The sequence below is a fragment of the Bacillus rossius genome, chromosome 1, assembly GCF_032445375.1.
Source record: "Bacillus rossius redtenbacheri isolate Brsri chromosome 1, Brsri_v3, whole genome shotgun sequence".
Lineage (NCBI taxonomy): Eukaryota > Metazoa > Arthropoda > Insecta > Phasmatodea > Bacillidae > Bacillus > Bacillus rossius.
In genome coordinates, this window is record NC_086330.1 from 29,711,941 (window position 1) to 29,730,991 (window position 19,051).

The 19,051-nt window shown below is 41.9% G+C and overlaps 1 protein-coding gene across 1 annotated transcript in view; it reads left to right on the forward strand.

The window, feature by feature from the left end:
* LOC134530421 (protein artichoke-like) overlaps positions 1-19,051 on the forward strand; it is a 63,340-nt gene that overhangs the window by 36,520 nt on the left and 7,769 nt on the right. The window contains exons 2-6 of the mRNA XM_063365641.1: positions 4,555-4,680; positions 11,206-11,436; positions 13,680-14,850; positions 15,117-15,823; positions 16,183-16,774. Coding sequence (XP_063221711.1) covers positions 4,555-4,680; positions 11,206-11,436; positions 13,680-14,850; positions 15,117-15,823; positions 16,183-16,774 — 2,827 coding nt within the window. The remainder of the gene's footprint in view (positions 1-4,554; positions 4,681-11,205; positions 11,437-13,679; positions 14,851-15,116; positions 15,824-16,182; positions 16,775-19,051) is intronic.

The following is a 19,051-nucleotide window of genomic DNA, read 5'->3' on the forward strand; positions in this document are numbered from 1 at the left end:
CTATATAAAAATTAACGAAAAGTTACACGAGCAATAATTAATTACTAGCATTATGCTTAGTAAAAATGTGTCCATAGTTTTGTAAAGAAATACAGTTTAGTTTGGCGTTTGTAATTGTTCGATATTACAGCATGTTTCAAAATTCGTGGCACATAGGCCTACGTTAAGGAGTGACAGAACACAAGACAAGTACGAATCACCATAGAGTACATGCTCGTAATAACCCAACCCCCGCAGCGCTAAATGGCGGTACGTGCTGTGTTGTGAAACGATGAGAAACAATAACGAAAGAGATGGTAATGACAGAACACTTTCTTAGAGCGCCTGGCATTCCTTCTGCAATTCTCAAACGAGAGACTTTTTTTTTGACGTGATAACGTCTTATAAATCGATGAACGCCGGCTGCACGCACGAAAAAGCATGACTCATTGTTACGTTCCGCCTGAGCCGAGCGTACAAGAACCGGCCAACCACCATGCGAGAAAATCTTATATAATATCAAACAGGTTAAGGCGGACTTTTTTTTAACAAATTGTTCTTGATTATCTTTAAACAAAATATTTAAATTAAATTTGCAAAAACTGTAAATAATATTTGAAAATTAAAAAGTATGCAATTTTTCATCATTGTTTTCTTATGACGTTATCGCGTAAAATTATCGTCCGTAAACCGACTTTACAGGCAACACCCCCTTTTTTTTCAGCAGAGATGTTGCTGAGATCGTAGAAATAATGTAGCATCTTGCTTGCGTCCTACGTTCTCGGTACAATCTTTGTGCTTCCCTTGCGTCGCCGTCCTACAAGCCCGCACTCACACGTTGTGGCATGTAGGCCTTCTGATTCGCGACGCATCCGTCTCCTTGGAGATTCACAGCAAGGATGACGACGGTTGCTGTCAAATGCGCGTTCACATCGTTTGCTGGAAAGCGCCTCTTGCGCTTCACCGGTCGAGTTCCGAACACACTGTTATTGTCTCGATGCGTTCTGTCGCCCCACTTGTGCATGTACCACGAATTGAAACATATACTATATTTCAAAATAAATGTATGCTTCTGAATGGTAACATCTTAGCTCTTGGTATACGGTGTTTGGTAGGAGAACTTTCGTGAATATAACGGACGTTGCATGGAACGGAAATATGTAACCATGTTGCTGCCATCTGTGGCAAATGGCGAAAAACCAAAGTTCACAAAGCCAAAGTACATAGTATTAACTGTTTAGTGAATTTTAACAAAGGGCCAGTGTTTTAATAAAATTCCTTGTCGAAAATCAGGTCCAAAGACGGGGTTTAGTATTTTTTTTTCAAGTATGTTTTCGCTTTCATAGTAGCCGTTTCATTATATAGTTTAACCTTCTTCTCTGCAAATATAATGATGCGATAGTTGACGTAGCTGCTTCGGCAGCGAATTCTAGCGGCGGGTGTGAAACCTATGTGTGATTCACGTAAAAAAATTAATGAAGTTGAAATCCCAATTTTCTTATATTTATCACGCTCAGCATTATTTTAAAGAATTATACGTTAAATTTATCGTCCGAGTTTTTGTATTATAAGTTTATTTGCAAATTGAGAATACATGAATTTTGCTCGTTACCGAGGTTATATGTTCACACATCTCTGGCGAGTACTGAAAGACTCTCTTACACTTTTTTTTTTTTCAACAGGAGGCAATTACTCGAATCAAAATTTTAGGTTGGCAGGGGGAGGGTACCTTCCTATATAGTCACGGCTTTAGGTTCGAACGCGTGAAGAAGTGACGACATGGCGCGGGGTCGACGAAACAGGAGGGGAAGGGGGAGGCGGGCGGCAGCAGAGTCGCGCTGTAGCAGCCTACTGTACGATGCCTCGACATGCAAGAGATGTCTCCCCCCCCCCTGCCACACCCTTATGCGCGGGCGCCACGAGGCGTGGAATGTGGGTCCCGCTCAGAGATCCTCCGGGTTTTGTGCCCCCTTCACCCTCCCCCCCCCCCCCCCAACTCCTTCCCGGTGGTGTCACGGTGGATGCCGCGGGCTACGAAAGCTCTGGGAAGAAATGGCGACAGAACAATTCCGTTGTAGGTTTACAAGTAAATGCGGATTCTCAGTCACCCGTTCGTCCGTCCACAACCCGAGCGACTCACAATTCTCCGCACGTCTGTCAAATACTTTTCCATTTTGATGTTGCCAAAGAATCTAGAAGGTTTCAAAACGGTAAAAATTAATCATATATGTATATATAGTTAAATTGGATTGAGGCTCAAGAAGCACTAACCCATTTTTTTTTTCCCCGCTCTGAGATTTAGTTTTACCAAACGTAATTAATTACACTTATATGTTGGATTTAAACTTTATATCGAACATAAAACTTTAAAATGTGTTCAAACGTAAGTCAAAAACATCCAATTGAGGCAGCTAAACTAACAAACACAATTTAAAACATTTTAAGATAGTCAAAGGTTGACGTTAATACCTTGCTAACATTTTGGAGGTTATGATTTCATCCGTCTGTCGAAAGTTAAAACTTGGAAAGATTTGACGGACGAACTGATGCAATTTTTCGGTCCTTCAGATTAGATTGCCTTGAAATCACGTGATTGGCTGATGGAACATTTTTAGTCCAACCTTAGCAGTTAGCCTTTGCCAAAATTCAGCACCAGCGACAAAGTTTGCGGATTCATTTCGCGAAACGCTAAAATCCAAATACTTTTACCTTTGTGCTGCTTCTGCTGTTGGCCTCATTGTAAACACGGAGGGCTCTAGAACGAATATGAACCTTCGAAGAAAGAAGTACTGAATTGCAAGTTACCCGGTTGAGACTGAGACGTCTCACAAGCCAGCAGCCAGCGAACAAGAGACATTTGCCCGAGTATGCAGAGTACCGTGGAGTCTATCCTGGAGGTCATCGAACCAGCGGCTGATTCCTTTCCCTATACCATAGAGAAAATTCTACACCCAAGTTTATGAATTAATTGACGAATCAAAACTTGACATGTCGTCGATATGGAAAATCGTAATGGCGATGAGTTGCGATGTGAAGTAGGAGAAAAACGAGCAACCCAAGAATACCCACCTGCTTACAACAACGTCCGTCACGTTTCCGACTAGTGAAAAAAAATGTCATGTGGCTGTGTCATGGACACGACCGTGTGTTGTACCTGATTACGTGTACGTTACAGGTAATATGTTCTATACAAAATATAAAATACGCTATTTTATTTATGTTATAACCATGTTTGAACACCAAGAAGTCCATCGGGTTTCCATGTTTTGTTGCGTTAATGAGCGCAGAAACCATAGACGATCACACACATCACACTCATGTCCAAATGGATTGTTGACAAACGTCTAAGTGAAACGTGCACTAGCTGCTGCCCAATGTGTCTTCATAATCGACGATCGTACGCAATCGATGCCTATACAGTCCGGCGTCAATATAGAAGCTATTTAATAATCCACTTGCATAATTTCAACCACCCCAGCTGCAGATGCACTGGCACCGTTGTTGATCCGCTTGGCTGCATTAATTCTTTTACGTTCCTAGCACTGCTTCACTCGGTCATATGGTGTTTTATTGGTATAATTCGAATGCTTTTGTGAAGCCCTTTCCAACCGTATACGATCTCTGTATTTGGATTTGGCTTTTTGACACGTATAGGCCAACAATACCTATATATTTTGATTATATATATATATTTTTTAACACCATATATATTCACTGTAACTATTTTACACTAATGTCTTATACATACAATCGATAGATTTTGACGAGAGCTGACGATTGAATTTCAAACGAACGTCGTAGCTTCTCCGGGTCAAAGGTTATACTAGATATAAATCTCGAAACGCAGCAAAATGACCTCAAAATGGCGGCGCTTCCCCCTCCACCACGCGAGATGCGTGACAGTCCTCACTTAGCGTAACGAATTCTTTGATCCTTTAGCTATCCAGTGGTGTAATTAAATTTTGGATGGAGATGATAGATATGTAGCTGCAACACCAAACTGTATTTTGCTATCATTCTTTTTTTTTTTTTAATTGCTTCCCACTATGGAAGCAATTTTAAAGAAGTATTCACGTCAAAATGTGAACGAGTCTTTCAGTGCTCGCCAGTGAACTGTAACTAACATTTAACCTCGGTAAGGAGCAAATTCATGTGTTCTCGTGTTGCAAATACCTTATCATACTCGGACACGAAATTTAAGGTAGAATTATTTTAAAATAATGCCGAGCGTGATAAAATATACGCAAATTGTGTTTTCAACAACATTTATGCACGCGTAACACGCCTAGTTTCCGCACCAGCAGCTAGAATTCGCTGCCGGAGCAGCCAAGTCGGCTATCGGATCATTTGATCAGCAGACCGAAATTCATTGGAGAATTTCCAGGATTTCAATTTAATACTATGACCTTCACTGAATTTCCATAATGACGAAACCCTGTAAAAGTAGTTTGGGTAACTGTTACTGTTCGCTGGTAATGAACGATGGGGCGAGGTTGCTTCGCTGTGCCGAAGAGCCGTTCGGGGAGAGAACGTGTTGAACGATGTCCGGGGCACACGGGCTCGGGGGACCCCCAGTGGAATCAAGTCTCGCTCGGTCGCGGGGGAGGCGAGAACACGGAACTGGCCGGAAGTTGTACAACAACTGTCCGGCGCCCCCGGCGAGGCTGTTGCGCCCCCGTCGCCGGGGCGGAAAAAGGGAAAGTGGGGCCCGCAAACGCGAGTATCCGGCCTCGCCCCCTCGCCCCGCGGAGATCCGGCGGGCCATTGTTGGCCGGCGCGCGGTCAGCTCCGTGTCAAGGTGGAGCGAGCTGGCAGCTGGAGAAGGGGCGACTCCAGCACGCTCTCTCGGGAGGGGATGTCCTTCAAAAAAAGAATGCACGTCAAAAATTGCCATCAAAAAAGGCCAGAAATTAGCCCTTCGAATGCTTACAAATTCCCAGGTACAGAATTTCAATTGTTTCGTATCAAAATTTGATGAAAAAAAATATATATATTGGTTGTCTGTAAAGTCGGTTTACGGACGATAGTTTAACGCGACAACGTCATAAAAAACATTTATGAAATGATTGCATACTTTTATGAATAAAATTGAATAATTTTAATTGAATTATCACTATTTTGCATGGATACAAAGAAGGAGTGAAATGAAATCTACAATTTAATTGATAAATTTACTTTTATTTGCACTCATTAATTCAAATATGTTTATTACTTTAACGAAGAGATTATTTTTAACTATAACTTTTATACATGTTTGCTATTTAACTTCTTCCAATCTGTGGTTTTCTGTTAAAGATAGGACGATGATAGGAAAAGTAGGAAACGAATGGGAGTGTTTCAAGTTTAATGTGCCTCGAAAAAGTCAAATCGATGGAAGAGAGATATGCGGCGCATGCGTACAATGAGCGTAACGGGACACAGCGTAACGGGACAATGTGCGTAATGGGACAATGAATCATCCTTTTTCGTGCGTGCAGCCGGCGTTCATCGTTTTATTAGACGTTGTCACGTCAAAAAAAAATTAACGCATGAATTTAAGTATTTAAATATACATCAATATAGTTTACAAATATATAAATAAAATTTGGGTTCGGCAGGGGCTTTACCCCCCACCCCACTCAATTCTTCTGGAGCCTTCGCCCGTGGTTGGGAAACAATAACAGCTCGATGCCCGCAGTTGTCTCGATCTCACTGTTTTGTGTTGCCAAACACTTTTGGTTAAGTTCTTGGCTTGTGGGTTCTAGACGCGTCAAAAGTCTTCACTTTTAACGTGACTGAAACAAACACGTCAAGAAACAGACAATGGCCGCGAAAGCCTGCGATCCTTAAACACTTTTGATTTCACTGTTTTTTTTAAAGATGCGTACGTTCATTGTGTTTTGATTTACTTTTACATTTACTTCACCGACTTGTCATAGTTAACTGAATATTACTTAAATAGACTTTTCTTGCTTGACAGGATCTGTGGTTATTTTATTAAACTTCTTTGTTTGTATAATACAAGAAAATGGGGGGCGATGGAAGACTGCCATAGTGGAAAACTACCATAATGACAGAATTCCGCCTGGCCTCTTCAAAAAAGGTGGAAAAGTACCATAACGGAAAACTGCCATAACGATAAGGAATTCTGCCATATTATCGTATACACTCCATGGAATGAGTACTACTGCTTTGTTCTCGAAGTAGTGTATAGAATATGTCGCTAGGTAGTGCTGTTAACCCCCTAGCTGTTTCTTAGGTTTACTTAAAAAGTTACAGATAGCACTTCTGACGGTGATTTTCTGTAGTTCGTCATAAATCAATTCAACTGATCGCGCACTAGTAGAAACAAATGTTTCTAAAAATGGTTTATAGGAAGCAGCACTGTATACTTATAAACGCGGTCTGTAAAATAAATATATGGTAGTTTTCCATCATGGCACAATTCCTCCTGTTTTGACGGGGGGCGACGGAAAACTGCCATACTGGAAAAATAAAATAATGAAATAATTCCGCCTGGGGGCGACGGAAAAGTGCCATAATGGAAAACTACCATAACTTAAAACAGAACCATACAGTCTTAATACTCGAACGACATGAGTAAATTATGTCTGTTATCTTATAAAGAATTGGTAGAAATAAGCAGCATACAAAGTCTTGTGATTCTAATTCATTTGTTAACTCCAGTTCCTTGTTCAAATTAAATGCAATCTAGTGACCGAAAATCACAATTCTCTGACAACCGACGGTTAAGTATATCAAATATTGCATGATTTATATCATATGTTTAACATGCTACGACAGATTGTCACATCAGGTGTATAGCCATCTATAGTACTGACTTCACTGCGACTTTACTTCTTAATGGCTGTGGTGTTGTTTTTGTCGTGTCGGGGCTGTAACAGGATATTGTGATTCCAGCATTATTTTTTTAGTATGTGCTGAGAAAACCACTAGAAGAGTATTTTAACATATAGATCTAAAGTAAAACAATTGTCATTAAGAATAGATAAAAAAAAAAATCACATTTCCGACCTGAGAACTGTGAATACGGAATATTTGTTATAATGTACTTGTGAACGATTCACGTTTGATGTTTAAGTTTTATTGATTAAGTAGTTGTGAAATTATGCCTATATTTTAACTGCGTCAATGACTATGAAATCATTTATAAATACTCAAATGAACTGGTTAAGTGAAAACATTCCAGAATATTAATTTATGAATGCCTTGAAATCATTTTTATGTATGTTTACTAGAGGAATAGCCTATTTCCGATATTATATTTCTTCTTATTCTGAAATGCTTGCTTGTCCGTGAATAGATTAATAGCGAGGTCGATGCAGGCGGCAAAACACAACGCCACAGTAGAGCGACAATGTGAAAGGAATTAGCCATCAACTCCAGTAAGAAACCATCCTACCAATTTTCTAGAATTGTTTCAGGAATCAGCAGATAACATCGGTGGGGCTATATCGGGACTGGCGGCCGTTGGTTTCGTGTGAAACGTCTATGTCAGCCAGTCGCTTTTAATGTAATGGTTTAAAATAAAAACAATAAAAACGAAACAGTTACTACGTACTTAATATTTTTATTTAAAACAGAAACTAAATGGCAGTTTATTATTCATTTCAATTAATATTTGACAAAAATTTTATTTAACATTGGCCTGTGATATGAGATATCGAAGGCATAATATCAACATTAATGTTTTTTGGTGAACGTACAATCTGTACTGTCCAGTGTTATCTATTCTCTATATACAGAATCATCGCGTTATCATATCTGAGTCGTGAGCTACACTGAAAAGAATTTTTTTCCTAACCTAAATTAAAACTAAGTGTATTTGGGAGGTTTAGGTAGAAAAGACTCGTAAGTGCGTCCGTCACAGGCCGAAGCCTATATAGTTAGGAAAATATTAAAGCAAGATGATACAGACCTTTTCGTCTGTTCTGGTACCTACAGTATATGCTTCGCTGTTAATTTTAAGACTTTAAGACGATATGACAATGGCCAGTCGGGATTTGAACCTGTGTTCTCTGGAATATGAATCTAATGTCTTACGACTCGGTCCATAAACTTCGATAGTGCATCTTTTCTCATGTTCAGATTTCCTTGTATTGATGACCCATGCTACAGGCGTGAGTGTACGATCATTGCATAACAGTACAAAAACATAGTTTCAGACTAGAGTACTCCATGTAGTCTATCATCACATGTCTTGAAAAATTATTGACATCTAATATTATACATACAAATACTTTTTTTTTTTTTTTTTCAAAAATTGCAGTCACCAAAATTTTAATTCACGTGTTTTGAGTTTATCATGTACTAGTGCGTGTAACTACATGTGATTTTGTTTACTCATTTACCATGGGTGTAGCTAGTATTTGTGGAAGGGGACAGGCAGAAGCCAGTACCTCCTCCGGAAACTCTTTTACAAAGATAATGCTTGAAAATACATTTTTAGGCTAGTTGTCGATCCCTTAAGTACTTTTTGAAATTCCTGCAATTGTAATTTTTGTAAAATAAAATTTTTTGTCTAAATAAATCCGGCAACCCTATTCCCCCCCCCCCTTTTTTTTTTACTACGCTCTTGGCACTTATTGTTACAGAAACAGGTTCCTCTTTAAAGTATGCTTCTCTGCACTAATATATGTGCCTTGTTAACATAAGTGTAAATAAATGTATGTGGATTTCAACAAATTCAGTGTAGTTCATTAAATAAAATTTCAACTGACAAACAACATTATAAATAATAGGTAAAAGTATTCAAGATATAGTTTTGGACATACACAGTTACTCATTAAACTGTATGTCATGACAAACCTCAGTCTGTTTGTGTCTTAATCGTCGCAACTGTTGTCTTAGGAAATATATACTATGTTAGTCTGCGCTATCATCGTTGTGGTTTTAAAAAAAAAAATGTTTTCTCGCTCAACTGTTGCTTACGGTGTTAGTCTGTACACTTGTTTTGATATACATGACCATTATGTTTGTGACTATTGCCAGTTATAAACAAGAACCACTCACTTATAAACCAATTGATTTTATCAGCTATAATTGAGCTATTCTATTTATTTTACAATTTTTTTTATTTTTCTCAATTTTTGTTGTTGTTAATAAAGTAAATTTTTCCATTTGCTTGTATAGTGTGCTATGTATTTATTTGTGCTATTAGAATTAGTTAAGCAACAGGTATGTGTCCGAAATATTTTAAATTATTTAGTAAATATAAAGTATCGTAATTACCTAAATGTAGGGGGGTAAAATCGACCAAACCTATGACCAATAAAAAAATTTTTTTCCAAACCAACAGTTGATTATTTATTGTTATTACTCAGAAGCCATGACCAAACATAGCACAGTATATATCTGCTATACCCCTCTTCGCTGTAACAAATGTTTTTATGGGCAATCTTGCTTAAGTGATTGGAATTCCCCCACTTTACCCTACTTAGAGAAACCAATAAATTATGAACTTTATACAATTTTGTATAAAGTACATAATTGTTTAAATTTTGAAAATAAATGCCTTAACTAGATATTTATGAAATAAATAATGTATTTTAATAGATAAATTAGGACATTCAGGTGTGTTTCGTTGCTTTTCGGTGTTATACGATCCCATTGGCTTGCATCTCAATGTTATTTCGGTTTCATAGTTATTCTTGTCTCTACTTCTAGGCTATGTTCTAAAATAAAATCAATGCACTATATCTGTGGTCTCCGCTCAGGAGCTTCAAGTCGTGTGTCCCAGTTCGTTACTTTTACCGGGAAGACGCTTCACACTCTAGTACACGTTACCTCATTTCCTCACCCACGCAGCATTTCCTCGATGAGAACGGCACTGTTAAGAGTTACGTGAACTCGTCGCCACATTCTGCAATTGAATTTTATGAAATAACACCTTTCAGAGAAAACTATACGAAAAAGTGGTCCTATTTCAACAAATGCAAAAAAAAAATACTTTTTTGGATGGTTACGCTCTCAATATGAACATCGTCATTTTCCCTTCCTGTTTAACTATCTTACACTCCGATTTCAAATTTAAAGTTTACACATATAGGTCCACTGATCCATTGGGTCAGCAAATTTATTGACTAAACTCTGAGTTCAATAAGTGGCTTAGCTCTGGGGAAAAAATGAGCTTAAATATCATAAGCTGAATTCAACTGTTTTCTATGTGAAATAAGAATTAATTCCTTAGATTAATTGACGAAGGGTCTCTGGTAATTTAATACGAATTTATATTCTCTAGAATGCGTATTTTATATTCTTAATTTTTTTCAGTACGTTATTTCACCCTTCAAGTAATAAAACTTATTTCTACAACTTAACATGCCTTATACTTAAAATATAAACTACAAGGTATTTTGGAGATTTGTTTTTCGTTTATTAGATCGAAAAGAATAGTACCGTACGTAGACACAAACTGGACTAGAACAAGTTTTTTTACGGGGTGTTGTATTTCATGATGGTAAATTGTGTTTTCGCAAATGATGTAACTAAAAATAAAAATGTCGATAACAATTGGTGTCTGTGGGAATATGTTTGCATTACAAAGGTGCCCCTGGGCTAAAAATAATTAGGTTTATTTGTGCTTTACTTGTATGTGAAATATAAAAATTATAATTACTGTACAAGGTGAAAACTAAAATTAGATTATTTCACTAAAAAAAGGGGGGGGGGAGTGTTTGTCTGTAAAGTGGGTTTACGGACGATAATTTTACGTGATAATGTCATAAGAAAACATTGATGAAAAATTGCATACTTTGTAATTTTCAAATATTATTTACAGTTTTTACTAAATTTATTTTAAATAATTTGTTTGGATATAATTACAAACAATTAGTTAAAAAGCCCGCCTTAACCTGTTTGATATTATAGAAGATTTTCTCGCACGGTAGTTGACCGGTTCTTGCACGCTCGGCTCAGGCGGAACGTCAAAAAAAAAATACTGATGTACAAAAAGTACTCAATTTTTCAGATATTTAGTGAAGCGGGAGAGTAGGGTTTTTCAAAATTTATCCTTAAATGAAACAATTGCATCTGTAAATATTCTGAGTCTGAAATGAAAATATGTAATTTGTTGACAAAAGAGCACTGAGTGCTGGTGTGTCAATGCAACCTGTATTTGTAAAGAACCATGAAAAGACAAAACAAAGAGATTTTGAAATGGAAGTTGAATTGAGAGTTTTGTGGAGGGTAAATCTGACACCCCCCCACTCCTGAAGTCCTGTGCAGGAAAGTACGTGATTCAACACCGTCGCCCGACCAGCAGCACGTGGCGAGGAGGCGGGGAGCGGAGGGGGGAGGCGCAGACATCGCGCGCGCACGGGATGACGTGATGCGCGCGCAGCTCCCGGCGCTGGTGGCGCTGGTGGCGCTGGCGGCGGCGGTGCGCGGCAACTGCCCGCCGGAGGGCGACATCCTGCCCTGTCGGTGCACCATGCGCGAGGAGGAACTGCAGATATGGTGAGCGCCCAGGGCTTTCTTAGCTCTAGGTGCACGGCGTTTGGTGGGAGTTGCTGCCAACTGTGGCGGATGGCGCGAACCAAAGTTCACAAAGCCAAAGGAAAGCTTTCCAGTATTAACTGCTTAGTGAACTTTAAACAAAATGGACCGTGTTTCAAAGAAATTCCTTGTTAATTATCAGGTGCAAAGCCAGGGTTTGGTTGTTTTTTTTTTTCTCAAGTCTCTTTCGCTTTTATCGGTCTGTTTAATCAAGCGATTCTATTGTCGACATAGCTGCTCCGGCAGTGAATTATAGAGGCGGGTGCAGAAACTACTTGTGACCAGCGACAAGAAAATGTAGTTGAAAACACAATTTTTCTTATACTTATCACGCTCGGCTTTACTTTAAAGAATTATACGTTAAATTTCGTGTCCGGGGTTCGTATTTGAGTGTATTTGCAACATGAGAACACATCAATGTGTTCGTAACCGTGGTTTGGCGAGTACTGAAAGACTTGCTCATATTTTTTGTCTAGTTTTATTTTATGTCATAAATAAGGACATTAATGGGGGAAAAAAATCTTTCGTTCTTAATCGCATTTAATTTTAATCGATTTTTCATGATTTCATATGATAAATACCTTGTTAGGTTTTATTGCCTCATATAATTACAACACGATTTCACTGTAATTTGTTAGTATTAATAAAACTAACTCGTTATAATTTTTCTAGAAAGAACATCAACATTTCTTAAGATAAACCAAGGCCCCTCTGCAAAGTATTAGGGCCCTGAAAAGTAAATGACCCGTGACCCCGCTAAATCTAGGGCCGAATTGCAAGTGCCAAGGGCATATTGGGGGTTGCTTCGGGGTCGCGGAGTTTTGAAAAAATCCCACGATACTTATTTTCTATTCAAGACACTGTACTGGCTTTATTCAAACAGAAATGTGTATAAATTAGTTATTTTATTTAGTTATATAAATGAGTTAATTTTAACTAGTAAATACGCTGATTGTTTATTTTAATATCCTTAAATATGTATTTACAAATAAAATATTCATACAGAATTCTCACTTATATAATTATAAGAATACAAACACAATTTATATTACTAATATTCACAATATATATACAAAAAAACGAAAAAGTCTTAATATTTAAAAATATACATTTCAATGTTTTCGTATATGTTTGACTATGTTTTATACGTGTATATACATATATATAATAAGTATTAAATGTTATTTGTACTTTTATAATGTTATATTTTTATTAATTAAGTTTTTCCTATGACTGTTTTTAGTTTACCAAATATATTCCATGAGTTCACTATCATAATCTTTGTTCAATGTTCATACACGTGGATACATCTTCCAATGAAAATTTCCTTGCATGTTGCGTTGTGTGCGCATCGGACAATTTTCACTCTCATGTATTTTTAAAAACGCGCCTAAAGTAAAGTAACATCACTTCAATGTTTTTGTACATTTTCGTTCTAAATATGCTTATACACACAGCTTTACCTGAGTTAAAACGGTGAATTTTTAGGTTACAAGCATAAATAAAATTATTAATTTTTACAAAGCCGTATATTTATACAGGATATTGTGTGGGTTATATTAATGCCTAAAACTCGAAGAATCCAAAAATATTGTGGCCATGATATAAATTAACTTTTTTTAAGGGAAGGTATCTCGTCTCATTCTTATGCACTAAGACTTAACGACAGGGTCTGGGTTTAAACCGAGGGAACTCGCAGTCACTGCCATCGAGAGGCGTGCGTTAGTTAAATGTTTTGAAAATAGGAAATACTAAATTTAGTTAAACGCTAAATTGTTACGTAAATGCTGCTGTGTATCCATTTTAAGCATTTGAAAGTTATTGTCGAGTTTTGATCTTCGCACCTAACCAGATACTCCTTCCTATTATTGTAAAGTTTGTAAAGTTGCAGAGATGACTAACATTATGTTATGTAAATAAGTACATATATATACACAAACACATATGTATATAGGTACATTTGCCGTCGTCGTGCCGGATTGCTTCTGCACGACCTCCTAACCCTCCCTCTCCAACCTAAGGCGCGACCAACAACAACGCAGTTCAAGCACACGTCGGCAAGTCAATCTAGGTTTTATAAATACGCAGCTGGTGGTGCTTCTGTCGACCTTACATGGACAGGCGGGGACAGGAGGGAACTTGGAATGGTAGTGTTATACGTGAACCGTGTGGTGATGGCTGGTGATGGCTGGTGCGATGCGCAGGTGCAGCCACAGCGACCTGACCAAGGTGCTGGCGGGCCTGCAGGCCGTGGGCTCGGGCCTGGACCGCCCCGTGGACGAGCTGATCCTGGAGAACAACTACCTGCCGTCGCTGCCCGGCGCCGCCTTCTCGCCGCTGCGCGTGGCGCGCCTCATGCTGCGCGACAACGGGCTGGAGCGCGTGGCCTCCAGCTGGCTGGCGGGCCTCGAGGACTCGCTGCTCGAGCTGTTCGTGGTGGAGCCGCAGCTGCGCAGCCCGCCGCCCGACAGCGTGGAGCAGCTGCGCGGGCTGGAGGCGCTGACGCTGCACGCGGGCGCCATGCGGCGACCCCCGCGCCTCTCCGGGCTGCGGCGCCTGCGCTACGTGCAGCTGCGGTCCCCGGCGCTCGCCGAGCTGCCACCGCTCGCCTTCCGCGCGCTCGGCGCCCTGGAGCAGCTGCACGTGGTGCACAGCCCGCGCGTCGCGCGCCTCGAGGCCGGCCTGCTGCAGGACCTGCCGCGCCTGCAGCTGCTCAACGTGTCGCACTGCGGCCTGGCGTGGCTGCACCCGCGCGCGCTCGCCCGCCTGCCCGCGCTCGCGCACCTCGCGCTGCCGCACAACCGCCTGCTCGACGCCGGCATGGTGGGGCGCGCCGCGCGCGACCTCCCGGCGCTCGCCACGCTCGACCTCCGGGGCAACCTCGTGGAGCGCCTGGGCGAGGCGTCCTTCGTGGACCTGCCGGCGCTGGCCGAGCTGCGGCTCGCCGGCAACAGGATCCTCGAGGTGGCGCGCGGCGCCTTCCACCGCGTGCCGCGCCTGCGCACGCTCGACCTCAGCCACAACTTCGTGCGGCGCGTGCACCCCGAGTCCTTCTTCCAGCACTCGGACGGCGGCCTGGAGGAGCTGCGGCTCGTCGACAACGCGCTCGACCACGTGGGGTCGCTCCGCGCGCTGCTGGACGCGCTGCCGCGGCTGCGCTACCTCGACGTCAGCCACAACTTCCTGGAGGAGATCCCGTCGGGCGCGCTGCGGGGGCACCCCACGCTGGAGAGCCTCCAGCTGGACCACAACCGCCTCCAGCGCGTGCAGAGGGAGGCCTTCATGGCCATGCCGGCGCTGCGGGAGCTCAGCATGAGGAACAACTCTCTGTCCGACTACGCGGACGGCCCGCTGTGGAACCTGCCGGGCCTCAAGGTAAGCCACGACACTTCTTTGTGACAGTTCCGTTGTGCCTTTTCCAATTAGTTTTCATACAGACGGCGTGCATGTTTATGTAGTACATATACATTCGTATAAGTTAGATTTAAGTTTCTTCGAAAAAGAAGTCACAGGAGACAGAGGAAAAAAAGGGCATTGCGAAAAAAATCGGTTAAGACCTTTGGTCAGGTGCCATCCAAGTGTGTGGAGCGCTTTAGGAATACCTGTCATGTTCTAAGTGAACTGCACCACTGCCTGCGCAGGGCCTCGACCTGTCGTACAACTACTTCCGGCGGCTGGACCAGCGCCTGCTGGCCAACCTGCCGTCGCTGCGGCGGCTCGACCTGAGCGGCAACGCGCTGGCGCTGGTGGACCCCGCCGCCTTCCAGCACACGCCCAGCCTGGAGCACGTGAACCTGTCGCGCAACGCCATCGCCTCGCTGCACCCGGCCACCTTCCGCCAGCTGGGCGGCCTGTACGAGCTGGACGCCGGCCACAACCGCCTGCGCGAGCTGGTGCCCGGCCTGCCGCGCGGCCTCGAGTACCTGCACCTCGCGCGCAACCGCATCGCCGCGCTGCCGCACCCGCCCTCGCCCGACCTCCACCTGCCGCAGCTCAAGATGCTCGACCTGACGGCCAACGGGCTGGCGCGCCTGCCGCCCGGCGCGCTGGCGGCGCTGGCGCAGCTGCGCGACCTGCGGCTCGCCGGCAACTCGCTGGAGCGCGTGGAGGAGGGCGCGCTGGCCGGCCTGGCGCGCCTCGAGCGCCTGGACCTGCGCGACAACCGCCTGCGCGACCTGCACGAGCTCGCGCTGCGCGACCTGCGCCGCCTGCGCCGCCTCTGGCTGCGCGGCAACCGCCTGGAGGCGCTGCGCGACGGCCTGCTGCGCGGCAACGTGTTCCTCGAGCAGCTGGACCTGGGCCTCAACCGCCTGGCCTTCGTCGAGGCCCACGCCTTCGACGGCAACAGGTGGGTTCCCGCGGCGCCGGCACCGCCTTACTTCTGACGTGCTTTTATGGTCCTTACTTGTCTACATAAATGAGAAAAGTAAATAAATTTAATTTTTCGCACGTAATTTATAATCCTACTTCTATTCAGTTTCCATGATTTCATAAAGTAATCACCTTCAAAGATTATAGCCTCATATAATGAAGCTATGTCATTGGAATTTGGTCTTTAGCATCAATATTTCCAACCACATTATAATGTTACTATAAAGAACACTAAACCTTTTAAAGATAAATTAGAGGAATAATAGTGTAATGTTAAGTACAAGGTTGGGTTTAACAGAGCTATAGTTCCCAAGAGCAGGTGTGCTCGGGTCGCAGGGAGCTGGTGGAGCTGGACGCCTCGCGCAACTCCCTGGACACGCTGCCCGGCGCGCTGCGGGGGCTCGCGGCGCTGCAGCTGCTCGAGCTGAGCCGCAACTCCGTGCGCGCGCTGGACGCCGAGGTGCTGGCCAGCCTCACGTCGCTGGCCGAGCTGCGCCTGGGCCGCAACAAGCTGCGGCGCCTGCCCGAGGGCGTGATCGCGCGCATGCCCAGCCTGCAGCTGCTCGACCTGCACGGCAACGAGCTGGAGGCCGTGTCTGCGGGCGCCGTCAGCGACCTGCCGCAGCTGCGCGCCGTGCGCCTGGACGGCAACCGCCTGGCCGAGCTGCCCGAGCGCGCCTTCTCGCGCCTGCCCGAGCTGCGCAGCGCCGAGCTGCAGCGCAACCGCCTGGCGCGCGTCGCCGAGCGGGCCTTCGACGGCGCGCCGCAGCTGCTGCTGCTCAACCTCAGCAGCAACCTGCTGCCGGGCCTGGAAGAGGCGGGGCTGCGCGAGCTGCGGTCCCTGGAGGTGCTGGACCTCAGCCACAACCGGGTGGCCCGGATGGCCGGCGACAGCCTCAGGGGCATGGAGTGGCTGGTCGAGCTCAAGGTACCCGCGCACTGTGCAGACACTGGCGTGGCACTTTAGCGGCACAGAAGCCAGATTCAACACACACACATCCCAAAGCTCAATTCATGGATAAAACTGGACCTAGTATCAAATAAAACCGGTTTCTGACAAACCATAGACATCAATAGCAGTTTGACGCGATAGTTTATGCTACAATGTGGCATGTTATGGAATATTATGTTGTGTTTATATCTTGTTGACAACAGCAATTTTTTTTTGCTTAATTTGTGTTATTGTCTTTTGGTTTTTTTTTTTGTAGTTTTCTTCTACAGACATACACGTGTTTAGCAATGGCGTATGTCCAAAAGCTTAGATCATGTCACAATGTGGCTCTGTCTAGCATATCAACATTTTCGTGATAATCATTTCATAAGTTTAGATGTGGCTTATTGAATTACAAGTACAACATTAAAAAGTTATCAAACCTTCGCATTAGTTTTAAGTTGTTTTTTTAATTATATGATTCATACGAATGTTGCCTATTTTTACAAAATTAAAATCATTACCATCATTAGCTGCATTGTTTTTTTTTTCATGGATAGTGATCGTCAGTGGCCATAATTGCAAACACCAAGCTCAAACGATAAGCCAATATTTCAACGTGTTATGTACGTAAACATATAATCAGCTACCGGACTATTATCCTTGAGGCCAAAAGACCTGACATGTTTAATTTGATCATATATTAATGGATTTTAACCCCAGGGGTAGACGTCATTCGCCGGGGTCATGCTTTTGGGAGGAACCTGTAGATGACCGCTTTTCGAAAATAAAATGGTATGGAGTACTGCGTTGGGATGTGTTGGCGAGGAAATGGGAGCATACACTGACGATATCAATGTGAAAGATCTGCCTCTGCAGGCCCCGGTTTACAAACAAGCCAACAGGCCATTTGCCCAGATCACCAGTTTATAAGGGGCGGGAGAATAATTTAAGGTGCGAAAAAATTAGAAGAAGGAAACATTTGGTGGTTTGTTTTGTGGCAAACAGTTAATTGTTTATGTTTCTATTTTTTTTTCTGAAAAATTGCCATGGACGGAGGCAGGGTAAATCATAATTTTTATTAACTACTAGCGGACCCAACAGACGTTGTTTTGTTCAAACGTTTTAAATTTGAAAATTTACAGGAAATTTCCCTGAATATAATCGCAGCACCATCTGCCGGGTCGAACTGAAATAAAAATAAAATATTTTTGTATATTCGATAACGCGACCACAGCGCTTCCGACCGGATCCTATGTAAAACATCGAACTTTCAACAACAACAACAACATTAATTTAATTAATTAATTAATTACAAATATTATTTATCGGCTTGAATTGTGAATCTAAACAATTTTTAAATCCACCTGAACACACACTTTAAAGTGGACCCGACAGAAGGTGTCCTGTTCAAACGTTGTAAATCCAAAAATCATAATTTAAAAAAAAAACTATAAATTAAAAAATACAAAACTTCAATTTTAAATAATACTTTAAACTATAATTACTATAAGTAATTTAAATTATATAAATGTTATAATTTATTTTACAAACTTATATAGAGACATCAATGAGAACTAACAATTTAAAATTGTAGGTTAAGTTGATTGTTATCGAATGCATGTCTATACGTAATTAAAAGTAATGAAAAATCGTGTTAAATATTCACTTTGATACTGCACCTTACATATTTTGCACAATGTATATTTGTTATTACATTTTAATATGTAGAATAAAATGAGAACTGACAATTTTAATTTGGAGGTTAAGTTGATTGGTATTGAATTCACGTGTATACATAATTAAAACCACGAAAAATCATGTAAAATACTTACTTCAATACTGCACCTCACAAATTTGCACCTATATTTTTAATTACACTTTAAAATGTTATTTCAATAAATAATAATATAATAATCTCAATAACCAATTCTATTTTAATTTTAATGTAATAACAACAATTCATAAAATCCATCCAAAGAATAACAACACATAAATAAATACACAACACACACATATATATACTGTAAACCTAAACCATTCAAAGATCAACAACAATTTATAAATAAAAAATTAATTAAATAAACATTTTCCAGTGGACCAAATTGTGAATCTAAACCATCCTCGGATCCCCGTGAACTCACACAAAAAATTTCATCAAAATCGGTCCAGCCGTCTAGGAGGAGTTCAGTGACATACACACGCACACAAGAAATATATACATAAAGATTGCAGTGAGCTTGAAAATATTTTAGAAATAGATTTTTTTTTTGT